Source organism: Pholis gunnellus (assembly GCF_910591455.1).
Source record: "Pholis gunnellus genome assembly, chromosome: 3".
Taxonomy (NCBI): Eukaryota; Metazoa; Chordata; class Actinopteri; order Perciformes; family Pholidae; genus Pholis; species Pholis gunnellus.
In genome coordinates this window covers 23701484-23728312 of record NC_136529.1, presented here as the reverse complement: position 1 = coordinate 23728312, position 26829 = coordinate 23701484, and the positions used below count along the sequence as shown (strand labels likewise).

Genomic DNA, 26829 nt, shown 5'->3' with positions numbered 1-26829 from the left:
TCACAGGCAGCGTGTTCTCCCCTGGAGCACCAGGTGAGGGTTTGCCGAGCGCTGGACGGAGCTGAAGGAGGCCATGACGTCGTCTTGTGTGTGTTTTTGTTTTTTTCAGGCGACTCAAGGCAATGTGTGTAAGGAGGCATATTGAATGTGTCACAGACTGCATTCAGAAGCAGAAGGAGGAGTCGGCGCACATTCTGATTTCGGGAGGGCAGGCAAACCATGTTTGGTCTGGCTCGGAAACTAAACAGTACCCTCTATTGGATGACACGGAGATAGCCCCAGTCTGAGAGGACACGGTGCTGCTGCAGCTCCATCTGTGAACTTCTCAATCCTCTTCAATATGCAATACACTCGGACTAAAAGAGAAACTCCTGTGTTATAATGACTTTTCTGAAGACTCGATGTACTTCTCCTGTTAATCCCGTCAGTGTCACCGAGTGGGTCCCACACTGAAGCGCTTCCCCCTTAACCTGATGACTCCAGACAATTAGTTTGATTTGGCATGCACCAACGCTGACCACGGATCCATTTAAAAGTTCTTCTCTTGAGGCAGATGGTGAAGCATGAAACTCAAGTATAACTACATCCGGCAGCCCAGTGGTTTTTTTCTTTTTTTTTTTAGTGTAGTCCAGAGGCCCCCAGGGGTCCACGAGGGGCCAGAAGTGAAATGAGGAAGAGTTTAATTTCATAGTTACTTTAGTAGTTTGATCAAAGGCTTCCCTCTACTCACTGCAGCTATCAGTATTTAAATTATATACGCATAGATACTGACACACAATTTACTTGGGAAATAAACACCAACGTCCATATTTTTTTTTTTTATAATTCAGAAAAACAATTGGAACGCAAAGAAAAGAAAATGCCCTGCAGAGTGTTTTCTTTCACTTTAAACTTTATTTATTTATTTTTTGCTTCTCGAGAGGCCAGAGGCAGCTTGCTGATCTGACAACGGGCAGGCTGATGTATTTACCTTTCTAAAATGTTACACCCTGCTAATAGGAGTCCTGTTCCTCACGGCTGCAGACAGAAGGCAGCGGAGATATATAACTTGGGGCCCAAAGCTAAAATCTGCAAGTGCAGTAATGACATTGTAAAAGTGAGTAGTAACTACGGTACAGTGCGACGAGTCATAGCTGTTTTTTGGCAGGCCTCCGACGTCTCTTTAAAAGTCTTTGAACCCTTCCAAGCCGCCCTCCTCCTCCTCCTCCTCCTCCTCCTGTCCATGTCCTCTGCCGTTCATAAAGCTACGGTCAGATTAAAAGTCATTTGGTGTCGACCCGTTTTTTAATATCCCTCCCGACCTGGTATTTGTTTCCCCGGAGACAAGTCTTCAAAGCCCACCGTTAAACCAGCGCGGCGTGGATTAATGCAGTTTATTTCCTCCGGGGGCCTGGGCAAATTTCAGCAGTCAAAAGACAGCAGTGGAAGCAGATATTGGGACTTCATTTATTCGTCCCTCTGTATATTCGGATTATGACCAGAGCCCCACTAACAGATGGTGGGCCTCTACGGGAGACGCTTGCCAAACACTTTTTCTGTTGTTTCACTGTCTTCTTTAACCGCTGCCATCATCATTTGTAAGTCGTGTTTTTGTGGAGATGCTAGCGAAAGAAAAGAAAATCTTTCACCTTTTTAAGACAGCTTAAGAAAGCTCTTGGAATATCACTTTGTTTAAAGATTTCTTAATTAGCAGCAATGCTCTGAAGCAGTATTTTGGAATCTGTTCACACCTACTGCATCACTACCTATTAATACACCACGATTAAGGAGTACTCTGGTACATACTGCAGACAATAAGTAGGCAGTGCGGAGTTTGATCGAGTCAAAGGTTAACTTCCAAAATAGAAGTGGAGGAATAAAAAGGTAGTTCCAAGTGTCAAAGCAATGAAACTACTGTCAATTTGATTAGTCAGCAGGAAAAGCACAAGCGTAGCTAATGTCGGCAACGAGTCGCTTCTGGCGACATAAACTAAAAAGTAAGAAAGACCACCACGCATAAAAATGTTAACATTTATTGCCGTTTCTGAATACCGCACTGAAAGCAAAAGCATTCAGAGTATACACAGAAATTATACAATTATATATGGTTTCACAAAGGCAGTGAACACATACTGTATTACAATCTACAAAAATCTACTTTACAGAAATTTAAAATTCTAAATATCAAAAAGTACAGCTGCAGAAACAGGTGTAGAGCTGGAACCAGAGACTGCTCCATATTATCGGTCGGTGAAACAACATGGTGACATCACAATACAAAGAAAGCAGAAGTCATCTTTGTACTTACAGCTGGTTTTGTAAACTACAACTGGCAGACGAAACAAAATAAAAAAAATTAAAAAAAAAACATACTCCAAAATAACTAATTGAATTGAAATGATCATATAAATTATGGTGGTTTTATGCATCCAAAATATATCATTTTACAGAAGACGCCTCAACAAGGTAGCATGTCATTGTATTGTTAGTGGGATGGGTAGTGTATCATTGAAAAAAAAAAAACATGGTTAAAATATTATAAGGACACAATGGAGAAAACAAAAGCCTCTCATCTCATAAGGAGAGAGAAATCAATTTCAATGCATGTTCTCAACAACCTGGTGGAACTTGGTGGAGTAATAATATAGTGGTGGTGTGGGGGGCAAAAACGGTGGCGGTAGCTCAGATCAATCTGGTCACAAGGTCCGAATGGTTGGTGTGAGCGGTAGAAGAGAAAGAACCGGACCACCGCGGGATCCAGACCGCCCCGGCATCCGAACAACCCCGTCCAACATTAAAAAAAAAAAAAAAAAACAACCCCCCTTTTAAGGGAAACTTTAAAACAGAGGATAAGAAGATCAATAAAATATTCCAGTTTAAAAAGAAAGAAAACTTCAAATGAGAATTTATTTGTATGCCCACATCAATGCCAGGTAGCCATTTTGGAGGAGTGTCCAAAAAGTGGGGACGAGGCGGCGTCCGTCCTGTGTACGAGGTATCGTTGTCCTCGTTCCCAGTGACAGTCAAGCTGGATTCAAGGACAAGCTGGTTCATGGTCACACATGGCTTCAGTCTAGTCCTGCTCCATGGGCTCCTCAGTGGTCCCAGTGTTCAAGGTGGCACTTACCATGGCGCCCTCTGTAGGAGGTTCAGGCGTACTGCTGGAGGGAGCGAGCGCGATGTCTTCTCTGGTGGCTTCTAAACTCTCCTCTATGCTACAGCTGCTGCTACCGCTGCTGCTGCTGCTGCTGCTGCTCACTGGGTCGCTGTTGCTTTCCTCGCTGTCCCTGCTGGTGTCGGGGCTCTCCAGGACGCCTGCGGGCGCCTGCTGCTCCGTCTGATCCATGTCACTGCCCTCCTCCTGGGAGCCGCACGGCACCTCCCTCTCGGCCCGCTCGGCCTCCGGACCGGAGCTCGCACACGCCTCGGCCTGCGTGCTGCTCGTTGGTTCTGTGGTGCAAAAAAAAAAAAAAAAGAAGACGCGATTACAGAGTGTGTTTCGAGTGAAAGGACCCAAATATTTCCCCGACGGTTCGAGATAAATGAACGACTGCTTTGTGTGTCGGCTGGTACCAGCTTCCTTTCATTGTTGCAGAAAAGCTAGATCACATTTACATTTTTAGACGTATTTAAAGAAAAGAGTATAACATCTTAACATTCAGCATCTTAAGCCTGAAGATTGCCCACATTAGGTCGGGGCATCTTGGAAGAATAATCTATTGTTCCCAGTGATTTTTTAACAGTATTTTTGCTTGAAATGCACATTCCTACAAAGCACATAATGTGTGGGAGTGATATAGTTCATCTGGTGTTGGGTCTCCCTCGTCCTCATACGTGTGTGTTCATCACTGTAAACAAGGTCACCATCCACCCTGACCCTACTACATGACATTACAAAGTTAGTTTGAAATAAGCTGCTCATGTAAAATGATAATTATTCAAATCAAAGGACACGAACAATCATTTAAATAAAGTCAATAATTTACAGCTCAACTAGTGATGAACTGTCATTGCCCGTCACACTGTAGGTTTGACATTTTCAGCATTTAATACGGTACAAAAACTAATGCAGGCCAATCAAGCGGGCAGTAGAAAGGTTTTAGAGATGTGTTGAAACAACTTCATGATGGTTTTGGAGGCTACAGTTTGTTGTGCTGTTGAACGGTATATCCAGTAACAGAGAGGTGTTTTTTGTTATTTAGACTACCCACGTTGATTTAGAAACATTAACGCACCTGTGGCTAACAAACTGGCCACCGACTTCAATGTGCAGCCAAATAAAGTGCAATTGCAGCATCGCTCACGTTTCCCCATCACCTACCTGAGTGAACTCGGCTTTTTAAAGAAAGTGTTGGCGCATGAACAGTCCATACCATAATTTCCCCTCAGTAACGCATCACAAACAAACCAATTAACACACACGGCACGTAAAAAATGAAATCCACAGTACCTTGGTCCTCGGCGGAGGCGGCACTGCTGGAGGCTTCATTCTCCTTGCCGTACCCAGCCTTCTCCTCGTCGTCCTCCTGCACCATGGCTTCTGCCTCCTTTGAGAGGCAGGTGGCGTGTAAAGGCCTCAGCGTGTCCGCCTCCTGTTCTTCCTCCTCATCCTCGTCGTCGTCGTCCTCGTCGTCCTTGCTGAACTTAAGTCTCTTCACTTCCTGCTGCTCGGATTCCATGTCCTCTTCCTCGTCTTCTTGGTGTTTGTTCTTCACCGAGCTCCCCAGGGAGCCTCCTGACGCCGACACCTCGCTGGCGCACCAAAAAAAGGAGACGCAGGAGATACAAAATGTGATTACAGCGGGTTTTAATAGATTTCCTGGTGCGTTATAGCCTCCGACATACCTGGAGTCTTTGTCGTCGTCGTCCTGCTCTGCGTTGAGGTCTTTGTCGTCGGTGCTGTCGGGCAGCCCGTTGGCTGCTAGTGAGTGGGCCACGGACAGCTTCGGTCGGTTCAGCGGCCGGGGAGTTCCAGGACCGTTCACTTTCCTAATAAAAACATCAAAACATGAGGAAAAGGACTGAAAAAAAATAAAATATTAACATTTTAACAATGACAAATATATTTCTTATGTGTATTTTAGGATCAAGGACCACATCTGTCCCCAACACAACCTCTCTGTAAAAGCAGACGTGTTCCCAGGAAGCATCACTCCGTTCATTCTGCTCACGGCACTGCATCCATTCTTTCTGCACACGCAAGTTGTGAAAAACAAAAACCCTTTAAAACACGATTCACCAAAACATGACATCCAGTTGTTATTTAGTTTATTCTAAAAGGAAAAGTGGTTCATTTGAAGGAGACACTTACTCTGAGGTTGGGTGAACACAGCTCACCACCATTACATTCTGGACAGAAACAAGAATTCATAAATGAGTGATAACAGGCGAGCGCAGGTTAGAAATTTAAGGAAGAAAAAAAAAAACAGCCACGATGATGAGGACATACCTTCTCCACCCCCCGAAGAAACTTATCTGTTCCTGTGTAGTTCCTCTTGGGTTCTGTGAGCAGCTCGCACAAGCGCTGGATCGTAAATGGAATTCTGAAATTAAGAAAAGAGCAACAGAGTGAATATACAGCGAGTAGAAGATGTGTCATTTAAGTGGTCTTCTACACTAATTAGCACATTTTGTTTCATTCTTTTATTTAGTAAATTTGGTAAGAACTCGGGGATAGCTGGCGCTTTGGAGTTATTGTGCATCAACATCACGACAGAAGGTAAAAATATAGAGTACACTACTGTAGCGCGATTACACGACAGTAGTCAAATAATAGCATTTGGGATCATTTATACTTATTAAACATTTCACTCAATCACGTCTAACTTTTACAAACTATCATAATCAAGTAGTCGGATGATTATTTCCTTGATTCATTACTTGTTCTATAAAATGTCGAAAACATATAAAATATCAATCACAGGTTCCCAGAGCCCACGGTGTCTTCTTCAGATGTTCAGTTTACTGTCGAATAAAATAAAGAAAAGCCGCAAATTTGCAAAAGGTTGGACACACGGCATTAAAAAAACTCAAGACAATCAATTGATTATTAAACTTCTTGTCGGGCAATTTCCTGTCGATTCAAGCCTATTTGACGTAGTTATCACTTTGGTTTCATTACTTTAACACTTACTTTTACAACTTTTGGGATCATTAAGGGGCTCGTTAATTATTATATCCTCCATCACTGTTGAATGTTTATCAAAAACCTCATTGGGTAAATATTTTATGAAACCACCAATGCCAATAAACCACCAATGCCAATAGTCCACACTACACAATCTCCACAAGGTATTTAGTCAGAAATATACAAACAACAACGTTTTCTCCTTATAGCTCGGCCCTAACGCAATGGCTGCGTCCCGAGATAAAAACTGTCCAAAGACATCACAACATCTGTGTTGAAATGTCAGCCAAACAGACAGATAAATGGAGCAGTAAAGCCACCATACGGGAATTTACTGTGCTGGAAATCCATTTCATTCGTTTTGACTTTGTTCAATTTAGTCCGTGAGGTTTACTGTCATCATAGTAGCGCCCGGGTTTTGGTTGGATAGTAACCGCAGGGCCGACAGGAGTGCAACAGCCCAAGCACCTTGGATGAAAGCAGCACGGCTAGCGTTTTTAGAAGCCCCTTAGACTTCCTTTTACCGGTTAGCATCTGATGTAGAAGCCGCCACGAGCCCGCTTGCTTCCAAGTAACCGAGGACAAACCCCTCAAGTTGGGCTGGGTCTAAGTTATAGTTAGTCTTACTGGGTCTGGGTTAAGCTCCGTTCTACACCTGTGTGTCTGCGTCTCATATCAAAATGGATCCGAACAGCCTCACAATCAGGTCTTCTCTTGCGTTGCATCACCATCATTGCAGAGGACAAATGTGTCAGTAGATAGTCTACACAGCATGAGTACACTGAGATTTGTGTCACCCATGAATCATTACTTTGCACCATCACTGACACATCGCGACAAAAATGGGCATACTGTGCATAATTTTACAGTCGTCACACAGGATGAAAAACATAATAATTATGTTGTAGAACAGATGCATCCAGAACCAGACAAGCTATATCTGGCTTCTCCATCCATACAGTCAGCCTGCCACTATCACTGTCTGACAGATATGCGCTATTTCAGCTGGTCACCTACCCATTGTAACCCTTCACAATCTTCAGGATTCTCTCCTTCATGTCTTCAAATGGAATGGACTCCACGTTGGGATTTGCGGGACCTCTTTGCTCAGATGCTGAGGTGCTAAAGTCGTCCATCACCGTCTCCAATTTAAACAGGAAGTAGTCCTTAAATTGAGACCATTGAACCCTAGAGGAAAATGGTAAGCAGAGTGGGGATCAACACATTAGTATACAGGAACAACTGGGTTGCATGCAATGGTTGCACGTCACACAGGAAGAGGCAATGGCACACAGTTGCACTGACATCAAAATTGCACGATAAACTAAGAAAATATAAATTCTGCAAATTCCGTATAAACATTTTTGCTGGACCTGCTGCACATTTACAATGATTATGAAAACAGTTGTATCATAAATAATAATATATATGGGTGTTGTAGTAACGTTAGTCATTGATCTGCTATGTTCACTTACATGGTCTCTCCAGTCTTGGCAATGTGACATAGAAACTGTTCCAGAAGAGGAGACGACTCCGACTTTGCTTTCTTATCAAAATCTGAGGAGAGAAAAACAAATACACACCGACATTACATTGTGTACTTTAGCCTGATCAGGAGGACAGGCTCTGATTTAACCTCCAGTTTTTAATAACTCGGCTGTACAGCTTTTGGGTGTTTTGGCTGCATTAAGCAGACTAAACGAAGCTTGTTTAGCGGGTCTCTGGCGACAACATTGTCCATTTAGCTATTTACATAACATAAGGTTGGTAGGCTAGTGGGTGCTATCCATCTAAGCTAGCTCCCTATGCTAGCTCAAGTTTAACGCACTGTGGCTAGCATGTGAAGTTAGCCGGTAAAACAGCAGTCTACCGATTAGCCGGTGACACCGGCCAGCTATTTCCTCTCAGAACAATAACGTCCGTTAGCTACATTAAATCAAATTATATTATTAAATACATATGCATTCGGGAGTACGGCTAAAAAGAAGCATCACAGTTTGGTTAGCTTTCTTCCCCTGGCTAATGAATTGGACAGAGAGCTAACCATTTCCGTAAAAAACGCTCGTTCAGTTAGCGTTAGCTAGCAGCTAGCAAGCAACATTAGCTTGTTAGCTAGAATCCGTGTGCATTTTTTTTTTTTAATAATATAGCAAATTCGGAGGCACGCGTACAACGTGTGGTCTCGATAAACACCACATCTGTCGAAGTAAACAGAAGTGACCTCTGAGCGCCTCTTGAAGCGAGTCAATTTCCATCACGCCGTTGCTCTCTTGTCAGTCTAGTGGATGTAAAGAAGCAGACTGGTCGTTTAGCTGCTGCTAGCTATGCTAAGACCTCCCAGGCAAAGAGGAGGGAGCATTTTAACATGGCGCCGTGAGGTCACTGCCTGTTCAGCAACAGATGAGGCACGAGCGACATCATTATGGAAGAATAAGCTATACAATAACATACAACAACATAAAATTGCAGAGCGACACCGTTATGGAAGAATAACCTATAAAATAAAAAAGTAATAATTGATTATAACAAAAATAAAATACATTACAATATAGCAATATATTTATTAAGAGGTATAATGAAATATGACTACAAATAAATACAAACATCTAATGTTATTCAAATATATACAAGGCACTGTAATGGCAAGAGGAATAATAACCTATGAAATAAGATACAAGTAATAATTGATTATAACAAAAATAACAATATAGCAATATATTTATTAAGAGGTATCATGAAATATGACTACAAATACATACAAACATCAACAACAAAGTTATTTATATATATATATATATACATGTATATATGTATATATGTATATGGATGCAATGCATATATGTACTTACACTGGGTTACTTTCCGATACCGAGTACCGATATGCGTTAATAATAACTTTACAGTGCTAATAATGACTTTAAAAACATGTTTTATTTTCATCAAATGTTCCTCTCTTTCTGACTGTAACAAATTAAACATACAACATGATACTGTTGCTGATATTGTAACATTCAACATTGTGGTTTCGAGCATAGTTAGCAGGAGGGATGTCAATAGTGAACTGTTAACCAACAACAAGAATTCAGTTAAAAGAAATGAAAGTTTCCGGCTGCAGTGAAAAAACTGTTTACCGAATCTGTGTTACGGTTCTGAACCTGCGCTCCAGCGATGAAGGAGTGGTCCAGATGTTTCCCTGAAGCACTGTTTGAGCTTTTAAAAAGATGGTTTCAGGGTCTCGGGGAGGCTTTTTCTTATGGTTTGTTTATTTTGTTTATTTTGGACTGTACACACACTTTTGGCTGGTTCTGCCAAGTTGGCCCCCTGGCTGACACACAGGAACTCAGCTCAGAGTGCCGGCAGTGTGGTGCGCCGGACTGCTGAGGGTGGAATTCATTTATTATCAGATGATAGACAGTGTGCAGGCCTTTAGCCACATAAATGTTTCTGTGTTTGGACGGCAGGTTTAGTTGCATTTTAAGCTCAAGTGATGATATTTCAGTGATCTGGTATCTCCCTGAAATGTTTTGAATACCTCTCTTCTCTTCTCCTTTCCTAAATGCATACCAGGGGAAATGCATTTAAAATCTTAAGAGAATCAATGCAAAACATATGAATTATCCATCTGTATCGGCTGATTCAGAAAGCTGCTGCTGGAGTCTGCACTCAGACCAAGAAAGTGGATCACATCACTCCAGTTCTGAGGTCTTTACTGTACACTGGCTTCCTGTAGACTTTTTCTGTTTGCCGCTGCCTTTTATTAAAACATTTCTTACAACGCACTGCAACTTATATTCTTATTTCATACCTGTCTCAGTCAAGTTCAGCCTGTTTTAGTTTTCTACTCTCTTGGCTCTTTAAGATTGTTTTCTGGTGTGTTTACTTTGGTTTCTTTTGTCTCGATGCTTCTTGATGTTTAGTGTGGAGCACTTTGAATTACCTTGTTGCCGAAATGTGCTATATGAATCTTATCTTGCCTTTGCATGCGGAGCGAGGGGATGCTGCACGGGAAGACCACGGGTCCCAGCCAGGTGAGGAGCCAGTCTGGGAGGTTGGTGCTGGGATCCTACAGAGGACTTCCTCACGTCACATATTCAATTAAAAGGATCGGTGCCACAATGCAACAATACTTCATTTAAAGTAAATGTCATGCAATAAATAATACATGATCAAAAGAATAGAAGTGCAAACGTGCACTCAGCAGATTACATACCTCTGCCACGTGTGTCTGCAACGACCACTGCTGCGTTGTTTGATTGAATGAATAAAACCCACAATTGGCTATCCCCCCCCGTTCAGACTGCAAGTGTGCCAGACATGTTTTTTCACAAATTCAGGTCTATTTATTCGACAATACTGTTTATACTATATGAATAACTGTGTCTCTGGCAATTGTGTCCTTTTTGATGAATTATTCGACACAGTTTCTTGTTGTCGCGTTAAAGACGTACACATTCGAAACAGTTCACAGAGCTCGGCGAAGATTCGCAAATCACTTGAATCTTCCCGCTTCGCAAATAAACTCCCTCAGGGCCGTTCTCTTCGATCCCACCCCGGGCCCCAAGTTCACCACTCAGGTGCACCGAGGGAGCCTGAATTATAAATTAGTCTGGAAGCTTCATCACAGATACCCTGTAGCGTACAACAAAAATTAAGCTAATGAAATTAAGCTTTACAAAAAAATGGAATAAGATTCACCCCAAAGATAGACTCCTTAAAATAACACATTACTCCAATTTAACCCGAGACTGCTTGTTTTGTTCGTGGTTTGCTTGAGTTTTGCGTCTCATAGTTATTTTATGTTAATATAAATGTAATTTGTGTAAAAATGTGCTCTGCACTCTGAAGTTAACGATTGTCTGGAAGACTATGAAAGCAACAGAGCAATAAAGTACAAACCTAAATGTGATGTTCAGGTTCTGTGGAGTCCTTGACCTTCTTACCGTGTATTCTCAGAGGGCAGACTGCATCTTCAAGCCGAGGTCACAGGTGAGGAGCCAGTCTGGGACGCAGGATGAGCCGAGGGCTGCTGGACCTGTTTGGGGTCTGGAATGAGGACACACCTGAAGGTTAAAAAACAAAAACAACCCTCAGATCACTGCTCCACACCATGACTTTCTCAAGTCACAAAGTGAATTATCAGTACAATACAATACAATAATACTGCAATACATAATATAAGTAAAATACGAGTCTTTGCAATTAAAAAACAAAACAGTAAAGTGTCAAATGTTTGCATTGCTTTCACAGTGTTACTATTGCAGAAGGCCTCACACATGTCAACAACATTCCCTTATTATCATTTCACATCAAGCCCATGACCACACACTGAGCACTGATTAAGTTTAATTGTACAGAATACAGTTTATACTGTATTCTGACTGCAGAGACTTCCGTCATAATCTTGTGCAAACTAATTCAAATTACACCTGAACTGGACTGATATAAAATATAATTATAGTAAATGAGCATACGAAGGATTGGGCTGTCTAGAGATCAGAGATCAAAGATTTCTCAGCTATTTATTTGAAACATTAATATGTGCATGTGCATACGTATCCAGTTATAGTTAAAATCAGTTATAAATTAGTCTGGAAGCGTTGATTTTTACTTACATTTCTACACAAAGGTAACCTTCACAGAGCGAAATGTAGGCCAGACTTTATTCAACAATATGTCAATTTTAAGCTCTCTTGCGATTTGACGAATGCTCTGGGCTCTTTCTAAAAAAATCTTTTATTTATCAGTAGTTTCACATGCTGCTCACCGTGTGTATTGTTCGGGGCACGATGACATAAAACTGACCCATTTTTGAACATTTTGTGTGAAACTGCCTCATTATTACAAATGTAATGTTCCCAATGAGCCCGACATGGAGTCAGGAACCGAAACTGGGTTAAAAGGATTTGTTTGAAACACTTTAGGCACAGAAATTGGGGGAATCTCAACATCTTCTGTTTTTCCTCAAACATTAAAATGTCTTACATCACTACAATAAACGATTGGTGAAACACACAGTGCTAAGCTCAGTTAAAGTCCAGTATCAAAACAAGTAGAACACATCAAGTATCAAACCAAACTACATATAAAGGCAGGTTGTTGCATCAAGACAAATCTTTTGTGTTGCGATCCAGCAATGTGTCTTACCTTTTTATCCGTTTGCAGACCTTCGGTACATTTCCATTCCCATATAATTACTGATATTTACATATAAATGAGACTCAGCACATTGCATTGATTTATTTAAGAAACACATGTTGACTGCACAGCCAAGTCCAGTTTCAAGTTCGAATGACACATTTAGATCATTACACCACGTTGAATGTACTGCTGCTAAAACATGTGACCCATGTGTTCACAACAGACCATACAACATATTAAAAACCAAGAGACCCCCTCAAGCACACACACACACACACTCATTTTCTTGTAGTAAACATGAATATCTGCACGGCACATAATCTGGAGCTTGTAACTATGTATTTAAAAGCTAGCACTTTTGGTTTTGATTCCCTCGGACAGTGTAGCATCGGACGTGGACATGCTGCGTACAAACAAACCATTTCGGTCTCAATATTGTTCTGAAAGTGCATTTTAACATTCGGCTATAACATGAACTCCCACACCTCCTCGGCAGTGCCGTGGTCAATACTGACAGTGGCATTTGGCAACTCTTCTCATTCACCCCAAGCTCACGTTTCCAGTGATTTGCTGGCAACACATTCACATGATTGTAGAAGAGCGGTTTATGAATCTACTACTTCAAGTAGCAGAGCTCTCCAAAGTGACTTTGTTCACCGTGTTCACGAGGGGAAATGAAAAACGGGAGATGCCATCGTCAAACTCTCGGTTGATGTAAATTTGCCTTAATTTTTTGCTTTTAGCCCAGAGTTGTGATGTAGAGCTCATACTTTCATAATTCTTGATAAAAAGAATGTCGCTTTTTTTTCCTTCTTTTTAATATTCTCATACATTTCAAAACTGGGATGTGAACATTTTAAGACGACAATAAGGCAAACCTATTCTACGGCATCACTGACCAGCACTGTATGCTTCTCTGTAATAATAGGCTTATTACCCACACCAATGTTCACGAGACCAAATCCAGGAAGTGGCGTGTGTGTGTGTTGAACACACAGCAAACACAGAGCCCACAGTTCGCACTGGGAGACGCCGGTGTGACACACAATCCACAGCGAGACGGTCCTCTGCGTCGTCAGATTAAAAAAAACAGGGAGTCCATTTCTCCATCAGTCTATTTGTGCGGCCTGACGCGTCGCACCACTTTGTCCTCGAACACCTTCCTCATGGTCTTTTCTATCTGCTTGAGGAAGACCTGAGGGATCCGACCACACAGGGTGTTGACCGTGTCCAGGAACTTGGTCTGGATGGGGTAGAACAGCGACTGGAACATGTTGTCCTCGAAGGGAAACTGCAGGAATAGAATCATTGTCCTGTGTCAGTTCGGATCCCAATGCCATTTCAGTTTGATGTTTTTTTTTTTTTTAAATGGGACATATCAACGGGCTAAATGGTGTTTACAAATTCCATCAGCAGGGGTGGGGTGAGGGTGTTCTGTATTAATCATAAATTATGACCCAGCTCGTCTTTAAGAGGCTTATCTCCGCGGAGCAGGGAGGGGAACTGACTCGGTAGCCGGAGAAAACAAATTCTAAATTAAAAAAAATGACCCAGATTGTTTAATGCAAGCAAGAGAGAATTTGTATCACAGAGAAAATACTCAAAGCTGCTCATTTTCTGAGCTGAAGGCATTAAAAGAACAGTGCAACATTTCGGGAACTATGCTTCTTTACCTACGAGTCTGGTGAAAAGATCAATATCAAGTGCTTTCCACTTGATGGGAGGGGTAGTTTTCCCACAGGGCTAGCAGTTTCCCCCTGCTTCCAGTCTTTGCACTATGCAAGGCTAAGCATAGCGTGTCAGACTGTATCAGGAGGCACACAGCTTAAAATGTATATTGAGCTTTGTACATGACTCTGGTTAAACAGTTAAGAGTATTTACCAAAATGTTCCGATGATGCAGAGTGTATTGGTTCCTCAATATTTTAGGTTTATTCAAAAAAGGTTTGAGATGCTAAGTCGGATAATTAGCTGCATAGGTCTTAATGCTGCAGCCACATAATACTCACAATTACTCTAAATAACTTGGCCTTTCCTTAATAAACCACTAACGCATCAACGAGAATTATAAACAATAATATATCATAATACTATTCATTATATTACTCCTCCGTTCCACAACCTCCGTAGAGCTCGTTTTACAGCAGGTGTGTTGATGTGCCAGAGCCAAAACAGCACAGGTGTAACTATTAGCGTTAACGATGGATAACACCAGGACCCACGGCCTGACGCACCTGAATGAAAGGCCGCCATCGTTAGCGTGATTAGTTATTAGTACCTGTGTTGTTCTGCTGTAACATAACTGAAATGCTCCATTTCTACAGATAGATCCACTATCTCACTTATACGTTTGTTCATGTATATAAAACACATTTATGTCATAAATGCACATGACTGAAAATGTTTTCTAGTGGAAAGTCATTGGGCACATACATATATCATATAGTTTTTATTTCTACTACAGCTGATTAAAATAGCTTGTTACCGTATTTGAGCGACCAAATCCGGTTCTATCCCAGAGCTATGCATCAACACCATATTGTCTCAGTAAAACGTGAATGTATCCTACGGGGATACTTACGTCACGTATTGCATCATAGACTACTTTGAACGCTGGCTGCTTGTCGTCGTGATACACTCCCCGGTTGCCATGAAGAATGGACACGCCCTCCTCTTCCGCCCCTTTACAGTTACTCCCGTACATACAGTGATCTGGCCTGTAGTTCCACTGGCAGGGAAAGATGAAGAGACACTCTGGGGGAAGAAACAAAGAACACAAACACACAAGAACACATCATCATTGTAACTCATGAAGGTTTTTAAAAAGGCAGGTTTGTGATGCATATAGATAGCTAGTTTTGAACTACGGTATAGAACATACATATCTAACCCTTCCTCAAACTTACAAGGGGATCATGCCCAACAAAAACAACAATGCACCAACACCAGCGACGCCAGCTCAACCGTCGCTCTGAGAGCACTTAACGCCCGCATCTGGCCGCTGCAGCTGGAACTCAAGTCTGCTGCCGAGGTCTGCCGTTGCCTGCAGCCACACGTTGCCTGTGTTGTTTGCTAATCCAGCTACATGATGTAGACCGGTTTATCAACAGTGAAATAAGACACAATTGATGTGAACATGTTGAAACTGCTGTGTTGAACGCAAAATGTGCACAGTTTGGTATTGCGGTAATGCCTCTTGTGGGCCTTCAATGGACCTCGTTGAAGCATCCTTTTATGGGTACATGATGTGTTTTCAGTGTGATAATACTGTGCGCTATTATCATTGTAGAAGAGCTTTACCTGGGTTGTAGTGGAAGATAATGTTGAGGAGGTCCTGGTCTCCCCAGGTGATGTGGTTCTTGTACTTCTGATAGAGTGGATGTAGAATATCCTCCCATGAGAGGCCACTGGGGATCATGCTGTTCTGAAATACCAACAACAACAACAACATTCACTCGCAAACAGCTCCGGAGAATTAATTTTTTTTGCCCTTCCAAAAAAACACATCATCAAAGGAGGAGCACATTTACATGCCCGCTGCCATTTGCAATCTGCTGGCAGTATTAAGAGCTGGAGAGCTGCTAAATTGAGTTCTGAGGGCAGAAGTCTGTGCTTCAAGCGCGGTAATCAGACAGCTTCAATCGCGGCCCACTCTGAGCACTGTGACTGGAGCCCAAAGAAAACAACCTTCAGAATGCAAAAGGGAAATCACAGCTCACTTTGGCTTTTTTTATTTTGAATGTATTTTTCCACGTACGACTACGTCTGGAAGCTCACTTTGAACATTGTGCTGCGGATCCTTGTGAGGTTCATCAGCATGACGCCGGAGTTGACCCCCGTGACTCCGTAGAAAGGGTGGCGCGCAAAGCGGCTGTACCAGCCGATCTTCGGGACCTCGTGCTCCGGGGCCATCGCTGCCAGCTGGGTGCCGTTGAAGGACTTCAGGAGGCTCCAGATGTCGTCCATGGGCCGCAGGAACAACACGTCGGTGTCTACGTAGAGCAGCGAGTCCACGTCTTTCAGGATGACCTGGGAGGAAACGACTACATTTATCATCGGGACGTTCACGACCATGGTCGTTCATCTAAAGCGCAAGGACGGGCAATACACCGTGAAATAATCTAAAATGACAAACGGTGATATACTACACTGTTAGGCGCACCTCCTCTTTGGCACAAACTGCTTGCTCTCCCAGACAGCCACTTACATATTCATAAAACATAACTTATAAAGTATGCAGAAAGCATCAAGAGGTTCAGTTCAGACCAGATCAACATAATGTCTGAGTGGGGGGGATTCAACATCAAACAAACCCTTAGATATTTTAATAAAACTGCAGACTTGGTGACTTTCTTGGTAGATTTAGGGTCTTTTGGAGCAAGTGCTGCTGGCTACTTCTGTTGGTAAAGGGTTGGCAACACTGGGCTGAGTTTTTTCATTGGATGAAGTTGAGTTTGAGCTGTTTCAACGGCCTCGTTTTATGTGTGTATATCCACAGCTTTACATATAGTTCAACATTATACATTTCCTCAGTTCAGAAAAGGTTGACCACCTCGGATTTCAGAAGTCAGAGTTATTAATAGTGGTGTGATGTGATCTGTGGAAGAATTCACATCTCATCAAACATCGAAGTTGTGGTCTGCAGTGGGAGAAGAAAATGCGGACTGCTAGTGTCTGCTAAGAACAATAAGATGAGTTAAGGATAAGACAATCCCGTCTCTACTGATGAATTGTGCCGTCACTGTACTGCAGACAAATCACAGTCTCGGACAGTTTGGCGGACGTAAGATTTCACGCTTCAGAGCTGAGAAACTTTGAGAGTTTACACTATATTCATACAACCGAAGTGACTCCCCAGTATATAGTATAAGGACAGAGTACATTATGTGATCCTTCACTGTTTATAAGTATCACATAATGTCACAGAGTGCACCGGTCACAATACACCATTTAGGATATGCAACACTTACAACACAGCTAACCGGGATGACGAGGTGCAGGGTAAAGACAGTAGCACTTAAAAACCAGTGGGTAGAGCTAAACCACGTCACCGTGCTGCAGTGTGTTTCCACCACGGACTGCGCTGCCTCTGTTGGAATTATGTTGCTGACAGCAGCGAGGAGCGGGTGCTGGTGTGTGTGTGTACATTTACTCCAAGTACAATTTCAACCTACTGGCACTTTACTTGGGAGTATTTCCCTTTAATGCTACTTTATACTTACTATATACATCTCAGAGGGAAAGATTGAAGCTTTAGTTAGTTCTCTCCCATAGCAGGGGGAGAACAGTGGAATCAAAAGAAGAACCCACGACAATGGCCAGAACACCTGAAGTTACGGTTGGTGAACTTCCCGTAGTGGAAGACAGGAGGCACACTGGGGGATCCACCACATATGTGCAGGTCTGACCCAATTCTTAAGACTGACCCAACCCACCTGAGAGCTCGGTGTAAAAGGAGTGTAACAGACCAATTTCAAGAACAGAATTGGATTTTTTTTGCAGCATTAACTGCCAAAACATCTGCGGAAGGACGCGACGGTGCCGGATCAGGATGGACCGATCCGGACCTTTCCATAATCCAGAGGCAGAGAGACTACAGGGTTCTCAAAAGGTATTCGCCTTACAGCCAGAGAAATGACCTATGGATCTGTCTGCACTGCCATGTCTTCATTACACGGCAAGTGAGCTTATTAAGTTGTTTCAATGAACACCAGCAGAAAAATAAAAATCAATGGCCGTCACTCGATGAAATCGCCGGATTCAGCCTCTGGAGACCGCTCGTTAAGTGAATGCTGCAGAAAAAGTGTGAAATCATCAATAATCACAGTAATGAGTGACCTATAACCACGCACTGGGATGAAATAAAAGAGTGGGAAAACGCTGTTTAAGTAGAAATTAAATGGATTCACGACATTCGTCCGTAACATGGGTTAAGGACATTATGCACGGTGAGGATATGAGAGGAGATAAGTGCTGCAGGCTTACGGGGAGGAAGAGTCTCTGAGCAGCACAGGGCTTGAAGAGCTTCTTCCACTCGTCGGCGTTCCCCACGGAGAAGGTGATGGGGTAGATCCTGTGCTGGAACTTGGCGGAGACGGAGCGGGGCCACTTGTTCAGCTGGAAGTAAGGAGACACATTTTAAACAGAGGGAACTGTCTGACGGGAGTTAGAAAAAAACTCTAAAAAAGTTAGAATAAGTAAAAGTGCGTGTGAGAAAAAGCCATTATCAACACTATTCTGAAAGCTAATCTCTCTCTTTTAACAGATTTATCGACATGAAATGTAAACGACTGTCCATGTGTCGTGGTGCTATGCGTCCGCCAGCTGTTTGATTAAAAAGCTGTAGTCTAAACAAGGGACGACACCCTCCTAAACTCTGCAGTGTATCGCTGAAACTAGAGTTATCCGACCGGTTAGGCGGTGAGTTCCCTCCATAATCACCAGTTTGGCCCTGAAACGCACTGAGGGAGCGCTGCGAGGCCATTGTGCCGACGAGGACAAGGAATCAGAGGACATTATGTACAAACCCATCACCCTCAACACGTGGACACCATGTCTCTTTACGTTGCGTCCAGACATAAGCTCCTAGCTGTGCATACCCGGCATACGTGGCCTATTATCTAGCACAACTCTGTCTCCCATGAGGGGATTCTTTTTTCTTCTTTTTTTTTAAACACATGGCAATGATTCCCCCGCTACATACGGCGGCAAACACACAGGTTTAGGGTTTCAGATTCAAAAGCTGTTCAAGCAGGCTTAGGCGCTGTTTAAGGTCCATTAACAGACGCGATGTTAATAGACTGTGAGTTACCATATCAGTGGAGCTAATCAAAATCCCGCCAGGCACCTCCGTAAAGGTGACTTTGAAGTGATGCATGGTGCTGGAGGAAAAAAAGAGCAGGGTGTCTTGGTGATATACGACTCCCCAGCCTTGAGATAAAAGGGTTATATGTCTGTACCAGAGGGAGTCAGAGTTAAAACTGCTCTGATCTTGATATCATCTATAACAAAGGGAGGGGGGTGGGGGGGGGTTTAACGTGCACTGGATTATATCAGGAGTCAGAGGACTCACTAAAGAAGTGTACATGGAAAATAAAAGTGCCGCTTATAGCAAAAGTCTCCGCGGCTCCACATTTGATGTTATTGTAAAAACCCCGCACTGTATATATTTGGGCATCGGGGCCATCGGAGGGTTCTTACCCGCTCTTCAAACTGCGGGGCCAAAAGGTCCTCGGCAAATATGTGAAACGTGATCCTCTTGAGGCTGAACAGGAGGGCCGATTTGACCATGGTGAGGGTCTCGTCCACACGATTCCCACAGGCCACCACAGCCAGGTGCATGACCTCCTCCGCCCGCTTGCGCTTGGTCCCAGGTCGGGCCGCGTTACCCCGACGTTTGCTGGAACAGGCATGCAAAAGACAGGGGTGAGAAAGTGCTCGGAGTCTAGTACAGGGAAAGGGAACAGAAAATGTACAATAGTTTAAGCTGAACACTGTTCCACTAGAGTGTATTTTCAATGAGGACAGGGAGATACAAATGGACTCCATTCAGTGAACAAATGATGTAGCCTACAACGATGTTTTCAGATCTAAATGGGCCAAGGCCGTGTGTGGGGAAAGGGGGGGGGGGGGGGGGGTTTGGATCACTGATTACACAAACCTTGTTTCCTTCACTCGTCGCCTGTACTGTAAATTGGGCAGCGGTGCTCGTGAAGAGCAATTTGTACTCAACAAGAGATGTACTTGAGTCAAAACCATACAGTTCAAAGTAAAAGAACTCTGATCTGTTTATGCCACCAAATAATAAGGGTTTGTAGCAATACTCACACATACATGCCCATGAACATTTTTACATAAAAATACACAAAACTATATATTAATTCAGTACTCGGTTATTAACCTCTTGCTCCTTACAGTTTTCGCTGTACAAAAGCGTGGCCTTCGTGCTTGTATTAAAGATAACATTCAGACAATTATTTTTTCTGGTTGCATAAATCCATGAAATAGAAAATGAAGTGTTGTGCGTCGCTGACACACACGTCTTTGTGATTCAGCCTGACACATTTTAATGACAACATAATAACTGACAATTTTAGTTTTAGGTATTTGAACCAATCTCAGCTGCTCATCGTGTAAACATAGACTCAGTGACAGAATAAAAGGATAGAAGTAGGGCTGACCTTCTTGAGCTTGATAACTATAACTCTTTTCAGACGGATATTGTGATTGCAATTTAAAAAGCGATGATTTTATGAACAAAAAGACCTGATATTTCTGTATCAGCTTGAGCTAATGTTAGCTTGCTTTAAACTGACAGGACCAGCTGCTTCACAGAACGAGCAGAGATGTTACAGTTAGACGCTTAAAACAACGACATTATGAGCTTAAAAGTTTGACAGGAAGATAACAACTACTCTCCACCATCTGCCCAGCCGTAGGATATTTACACTCAACTACCGTTATTGCTAGCAAACAAGAAAATAACACAATGCGACCCCTTTATCTAACTGTAGAGAAAGACTCGTCACACTGATGCTCTTTTTGATCAAATCTACTCCGTCTTTTCATGCTTCAAATTGTGACAAAGTGTAAATACTACAAGAAGCATTTGTATAAAATACTACAATTAATGTTAGCTACAGCTAACTAGCCGGTTGCTAGTAAACATAGCTGGCGAAGTATATGCTTTCTCTCGGCTCGTTAAGACATTGCTAATGATGCTAGTTATACGGTTACTAAGAATGAGAAATGTAAGTGCCTCAAATCATTTAGCTTCAAAGTAAAATGAGACACTGGACATTTTTGCGACAGTTAAGCAAGTAACGTTTACAGGTTAATGATAAATGCTAAAGAAGACTTTTCAGCGAAACGGTTGAATTACGTTTGCTAACGCTAGCCATCATAAGCTATTGGTCTCCAGACAAAGTAAGGCTGTAGCAGCACAAACCCAGAGTGTACGGCAGTAACGATGTGTTTTTCTACTTCTCAATTCAACTTTTTTATTTTTTTTTTTTTAGTAAGAATGTTTGGTGTCCTTTGTTCAAAGTCTGGGCTTTCAAGTGTGTTTCATGTGCAGAATCTGACCAGAATTTTTGCAGCAGAATGAATTCAGGTTGAGATCTTTCCATTGACACCCAGCAACTATATCTGTTGAAAACACTTCCACTTGTGGCCAAATCCATCCCGGCACATGGAAGCTCTAATCACCCGTCAACATGTCACTGTTGAACGGCAATGGCATGCCACAAACAAGCTTTCATCCTCCTTGTCAGACAGACGAGGTGAAAAATCTGGGATTTTTCTGAAATGCCACCCCCCACCCCACAACCACACACACACACAAACACTTCTTTTCTTTTGTAGCTCTGTTAAGTCCCACCGGACTTTGTTCTTCCGTGCTCAAAAAGGCAAGGAGGTCCTTTATCTGATGTAAAAAATGTGCTCCCTCTGCAGATCTGCTGTTGTGTTAAAATACACTCAGCAGTGCAGAGTGACTCCCACTACGATACGGAAACATTTGTACAATGGGGGGAGCCCGAAGCGGAGGCCGAAGCGCAGGCCGACATAGTCCACGTACACACGCTCCATGGGGCTGGTTGTGATAACAGCATGTTCAACATAAATGTTGTCATAGCCGCAGGGAGAGAAGACTGGCACATTAAAAGAACAGAGAACCCTTCTATTTTTAGCATGAAGCGTTGTTTTGGGGTAAACAGTGGATGGTAAATGGTTTTCCAAAAAGGCATGCGTCTCCCAAGGAGCCTGGAGGAAGCAGCCATAAAAACGGATGGGAGGAGTGAAGAGTGAAATTTGACAGGTGGGTTTGCAGGGCGGCCTCCGAGCGTGACACTTCGTTTTCTGCATGGCCGGGGGACAATGATGAACCGCAGATTAGGACGAACGAGTGGGTGCTGAGAGATCTTGTCCGCCGCGCTTCAAAGGCCGGCGCTCCGTCAAGGTCGTTGAACACACACACATTCCAATACTCCCGCGGAAAATGCAATCCATATCTCCTGCACGGCTGGGGGGGTGGGGGGGGGCAATTACGTCGCACTTATTCATGCAAAGAAAATGCCCTTGAAATGATTTCTGCAGAAAATTGGACGGACAAAAGAAAAACACAAATTCCTTTTGTTGCATTAAGCATTGGGCTGCTACACACGATGTTTTGTGTCATGGCACCGTTCCCCACATCTGGAAGCAGTCAGAATTTGTTTAAAGCACAGTGGAGGTACAAAAGGATTGAATTCATTACTGGCTGCAGAGTGAGCACATGAGGAGCCCTCTGCCTGCCTACAAAGCACCACAGCCAACCCCTTTAAATCATGTAAGGGGAGGGGGAGAAAAAAGCAGCACCTTTGAAGATAATGTCAAAGAAAAATGTACAGAGCGAAGAGTACAAACTACACCAAAGAACACCTTGAAGACATTTAATTAATCAGCATATTACGGGGTCATTTGGTGGACTTGTATCCAGCATGAACCAGTGGGCTACAAAACCATTAATCTGAACATGTTTCCCGTCGTGCCCTTGCTGGAGGTGGACCAGACTTCTGCTTTTCTAAATGCAATGCCACATGTCCAGGAAACCTACGGATGCTTCGTCAGACCGACTCAGGGCTTGGAATATATTCAACACATTGCCAAGACGTGGCAAAGCAGAGGAAATCCAGAAATTCCACAAAAGCTGTGGCGATTGGTCGAAAAAACAGTTAATGACGTATCAACAGCTGGCTGATTCAAACTTTTATCATGTGAAGCAGATTATCTGTTTTCATTCCTTTTGGGATGATTTACAAACTTCAGGCTGTCCAGCTGAAAGGCCTGAAACCAAAAGTACCGTTAACGTTTGTCAAGTCCAACTCTTTCTACGGCCAAGATGTACTCATTGAACTCGATGACATTTTATACATGCTTTAAAAAAGGGAATCACTGAAAGACCTAAGAGGGTCAAGCCCAGTAAATCATCCATGAGACCACATGTTGAACATCAAGGTACTGAATCAATGTAAGACGTGGACGAAGTCACTGTGACGTCACCCGTTAGGTTGTGGACTACCGTTTTGTTTGGGCGTGATCATGCTTTATTGAGGAAGACTTGAAACTAGCAATTGAGACCATAAACTCATGTTTACGATGCTTATTGAGGGAATAAACAAGTGAGAAGTAGGGTCATTTTCTCATAGACTTCTATACAATCTGACTTATTTTTCCAACCAGAGGAGTCGACCCCTGATGGCCATTTGAAAGAATGCACATTCTAAGAACACATCAGCATTGGCTTCACTCTTTTTAGACCCGGAGGTTGACACCTGTACTGAATACTAATACACTTGAATTACATCTGCATCGTAGCACAACCGTGGCATGCATCTTAAGAAGCGAGTTACACTGGGAAAGCGTCGGTAGCGAGACAGCTGTTGCCTGGTAGCTAAACCATGCTAGCTGGGTTAGCCACAATGGATGTATAGCTCGTAGAGAGAGCGTCTTCGGGATGGCAAATGGGGAAACCAGAGCTGGTCATTTCATTGAGCCTGCACACAGACAGTGGGGGGGATGTTACAGTCGATGCATCAGCTGTTCAATTAATCAATGAATTGTTTCAACATTTGCTGGATCAGTAACTGTTAATAAACGGCCATCTATCTTCTTAAAATCCTGCTCCTTAGAAAACCATTTCACCCGAGGCACGGCTTTCCAACTTTCTCCCTCCGCACCCTCTATGACTCATTCACAAGTGAATTAAAAGTGAGTTAGCCAGTCTAACAGGCAGCTTTAACTGCCCCTGATGAGGCTCACACAAGCCCGCCCCCCCCCCCCCCCCCCCCCTTCCAACCTCGTCAGGCTGCACAGGCAAGCGTGGAGATTTCAAAAACATTCCCAGCAGAGAGTGTTCAGTCATGCAAGATGACATTTTTATAGCTATGCATAATGCCGCGGCGAGAGAGTGACTTCTTTACTGCGAGGAGCACCGCTGAACTCTATATTTGAAGTGACGGAGCGGGGGATTCGTTTCAGCAGAGAGTATCTGCGCCCATCTACTCCTGTAGATGCAGGATTCAATGTAACAAAGCAGATACAGGGGGTTACATCTGTATTATTCTGCATTTGAAACATAACATTGAAGGTGATGAACGGATAAGAGTGAAGAAATGAGCAACTTACAGGTAAAAAGGCCCTGTTTATGCGATTATGCGTCTATTAGGGCTGCAACCGACACATATTCATTATCAATTAATCAATCGATTAACTGTTCAGAGTATAGAATACTTGAAAGTCGTGGAAAATTCATAGCAGAATTTCCCAGATGCTTCAAATTGATTGTTTTGTCCGACAAACAGTCCAAAAACCCCAAAGATATTCCATTTAAATGATTCAAAACAGGGGGGGAAATGCAGCAAAATCGCACATTTGTGAATCTGGAACCAGCAAGTGTTTGGTGCTTTGTTGTAGACTAACTTTCTGTAATTTCACTATTTGATTAATCAACTACAGATGTTTGACCCCCCCCCCCCCCCCCCACACCCTCAAACAGCCTGTGGTTTATGTATGGTGTCTGTCTGGTGGGGGCCGATCTCTATTTTAGACCACAGGAAGTGGTGTGATGTGTCAAGAGGAAATGATATGATTGGGAAAAACAGGGATGTTTGTCTACAAAGCACGCCGCACAGGAAATCTGTCGGGCCGCTCAGATTCACAGATGAATAGAGCGTAGGAGGCAAAAGACACAGCACATATAGCACACCTATATGATCCGAAGTCAGGGGGAATTATAGAGGCCACTAAAATCAATCATTCAGCGCCACGTGTTGGACTTGTTCTCCCTATGATCCACTGTAACAGAGCATTAGTATCTGCCTATTTTCTGCCTATGCGCGTTGCCAGAAAAGCTACACCCATATTGTTCGGATTCCTCTGGCTTTTCTCCTCCCAAACATCTGATTAGCTCGTGCAATTAAACGGGAGAACGTTTTTTTTTTTGGAGGCCCAGATGCTCAGTGTGTTTCCCTTAATCGCAGCTGTCAGTCTTGAGCGCTTTCCAAACCTGTTGTGTTTTTTTCTTTTCTTTCTTTTTTCGGCCACCGGTTGACCCCTTCCACCCCATCTCCCTTATCAGTGCTGAGCACACATGGAGGAGCGAGGGTTTCTGGGGAGGACGCAAAAGGTCCTTTCTCAGTGTAACGCCTTGATGGCTTTTATCTCACGAACGGCATCCCGAAACCCTCCAGTCTGGCTTCTGCAGTAGAATACATATTACAGAGAGCGGGTATCTCCACAGCCACGTTGTGGCTATTATGGCATTGTTGGCATTCCGCCCGGGGAGGGGGGGGGGGGGGGGGGGCGTAAGGGATGTGCTCGGCTGGAATTAGAAAGCTGGAAGACATAATAAGAAATGAAGGAAGAAAAAAAAAAATGCTCCCATTCTTGAACAGAAATAGCAACTGACAAACTGCCTTTTGTCTAAAATTGAAAGGCCGCAAATCAGATCATCTGCCAGTGAGCAGCTTCTCTTTCAAATCACACCTGACAAGCTTTTTCACTCTCACATTAGATTGTTTTTTGGCAGACTTTGACGTGAAAACAGGATGGGTTTCCTGTCATTTCCAGTAATATCTCACCAGTGCAATTATGTTAACAAGGCCGCCCAAATCATTCTGTGCTGATTTGTATTCTTTATAAATATATATTTGTATTCAGCTAATTATTACTCATTCTGCAAACACTGTCTATGTTTCCACCCAACCACATTAGTCATGCTCTCTGCTCATATTTCAGCCCCTGATTGCAACAGCGTGATTCACAGTCCAATAAATAAATAAATAAAAACAATAAAAACATAATGGAAATACAATGCAGCCACGCGCAGCAGATATGCCCACATGCAAGTGTCCCTTGACAGATCAGGCTATTGTGAAGCCAGCCAGCGTCCTTGCAGCACAATGTGGGTCGTCTGGTGCAGAGGGAGCACGAATTAAACGCTGACGCGCTCGCTCTCTTTAACTTCCCACCGACCGGAAAGACGGGATTCTCCAACGTTAAAGTAGTTTAACGGTGCTTTTTTCGCGTGCGCGCGAATGGGAAACAGGCGTGGAGGGGAAAAAGGGGGCTCGTCAAGGCTGTAAGGAAAGACACACCAACTACCCCCTCTCTCTCACCTCTTTGCATTCACACCGGCCCCTGCGTTGATCGCTCTCCCCTCTTTTCGTCCCCTGAGAGGCGCCTCTTCCGCACGCGCAACGGATTTCTTCGCAAACTTCGCTGCAACATCGCGTGCGTGCTCCGGGGGCGACCGGGAAGAGTTGACGTCCTTCTTCGCCTCCTTCTTCGCCTCCTCCTTCTCCTCCACAACTTCTTGCAACAGCGGATCGTCCGCGGTGTTGCCCCCCAAAAAGTACAAAAGTAGGAAAACTCCGAAACACACGGCGATCACAACTACTTTGCAGTGGATCCGCATGGCGAGAGCGACTCGTTGCTGCGGCTGGAAGAGGCAGACGGGACGCCGCTCATGTCTGCGGCCGACGGAGAGCAGCCCGCGTTGACATTTTGTTACCGCTCCCCGCTCGCACTCTTTTTTTCTGCAGATG

At 43.4% G+C, this 26829-nt stretch overlaps 2 protein-coding genes across 2 annotated transcripts; both read right to left on the bottom strand.

Annotated features, from left to right (window-relative positions):
* Positions 1–1998: 1998 nt before the first annotated feature.
* Positions 1999–8436, bottom strand: ppp4r2b (protein phosphatase 4, regulatory subunit 2b). Its single transcript, XM_079186453.1, has 9 exons — positions 8328–8436; positions 7582–7663; positions 7124–7294; positions 5429–5522; positions 5291–5328; positions 5095–5169; positions 4825–4968; positions 4430–4731; positions 1999–3429 (listed from the first exon to the last, which is right to left on the bottom strand). Exons 1-9 carry the CDS (start codon positions 8359–8361, stop codon positions 3053–3055), a joined length of 1317 nt encoding a protein of 438 aa, XP_079042579.1. The 5' UTR covers positions 8362–8436; the 3' UTR covers positions 1999–3052.
* A 3898-nt stretch (positions 8437–12334) lies between these two features.
* On the bottom strand, positions 12335–26821 carry gxylt2 (glucoside xylosyltransferase 2). The gene is made up of 7 exons (XM_079157006.1): positions 26401–26821; positions 19445–19643; positions 18230–18361; positions 16022–16273; positions 15545–15668; positions 14826–14998; positions 12335–13535 (listed from the first exon to the last, which is right to left on the bottom strand). The coding sequence occupies exons 1-7, from the start codon at positions 26697–26699 to the stop codon at positions 13359–13361; spliced, it is 1356 nt and encodes a 451-aa protein (XP_079013132.1). The 5' UTR covers positions 26700–26821; the 3' UTR covers positions 12335–13358.
* Between the last annotated feature and the right edge of the window lie 8 nt (positions 26822–26829).

Excerpts from the sequence above, each read along its gene's own strand:
- ppp4r2b (XM_079186453.1), bottom strand. The coding sequence starts at position 8,361 with ATGGAAATTGACTCGCTTCAAGAGGCGCTCAGAG. Across the intron at positions 5,523-7,123 it reads ATTGTGAAGGGTTACAATGG|AATTCCATTTACGATCCAGC; the intron begins GTAGGTGACCAG and ends TCTTAATTTCAG. Across the intron at positions 3,430-4,429 it reads CGCCTCCGCCGAGGACCAAG|AACCAACGAGCAGCACGCAG; the intron begins GTACTGTGGATT and ends TTTGCACCACAG.
- gxylt2 (XM_079157006.1), bottom strand. The coding sequence starts at position 26,699 with ATGCGGATCCACTGCAAAGTAGTTGTGATCGCCGTGTGTTTCGGAGTT. Across the intron at positions 14,999-15,544 it reads TATCTTCCACTACAACCCAG|AGTGTCTCTTCATCTTTCCC; the intron begins GTAAAGCTCTTC and ends TTCTTCCCCCAG. Across the intron at positions 13,536-14,825 it reads TCTATGATGCAATACGTGAC|TTTCCCTTCGAGGACAACAT; the intron begins GTAAGTATCCCC and ends CTATTCCTGCAG.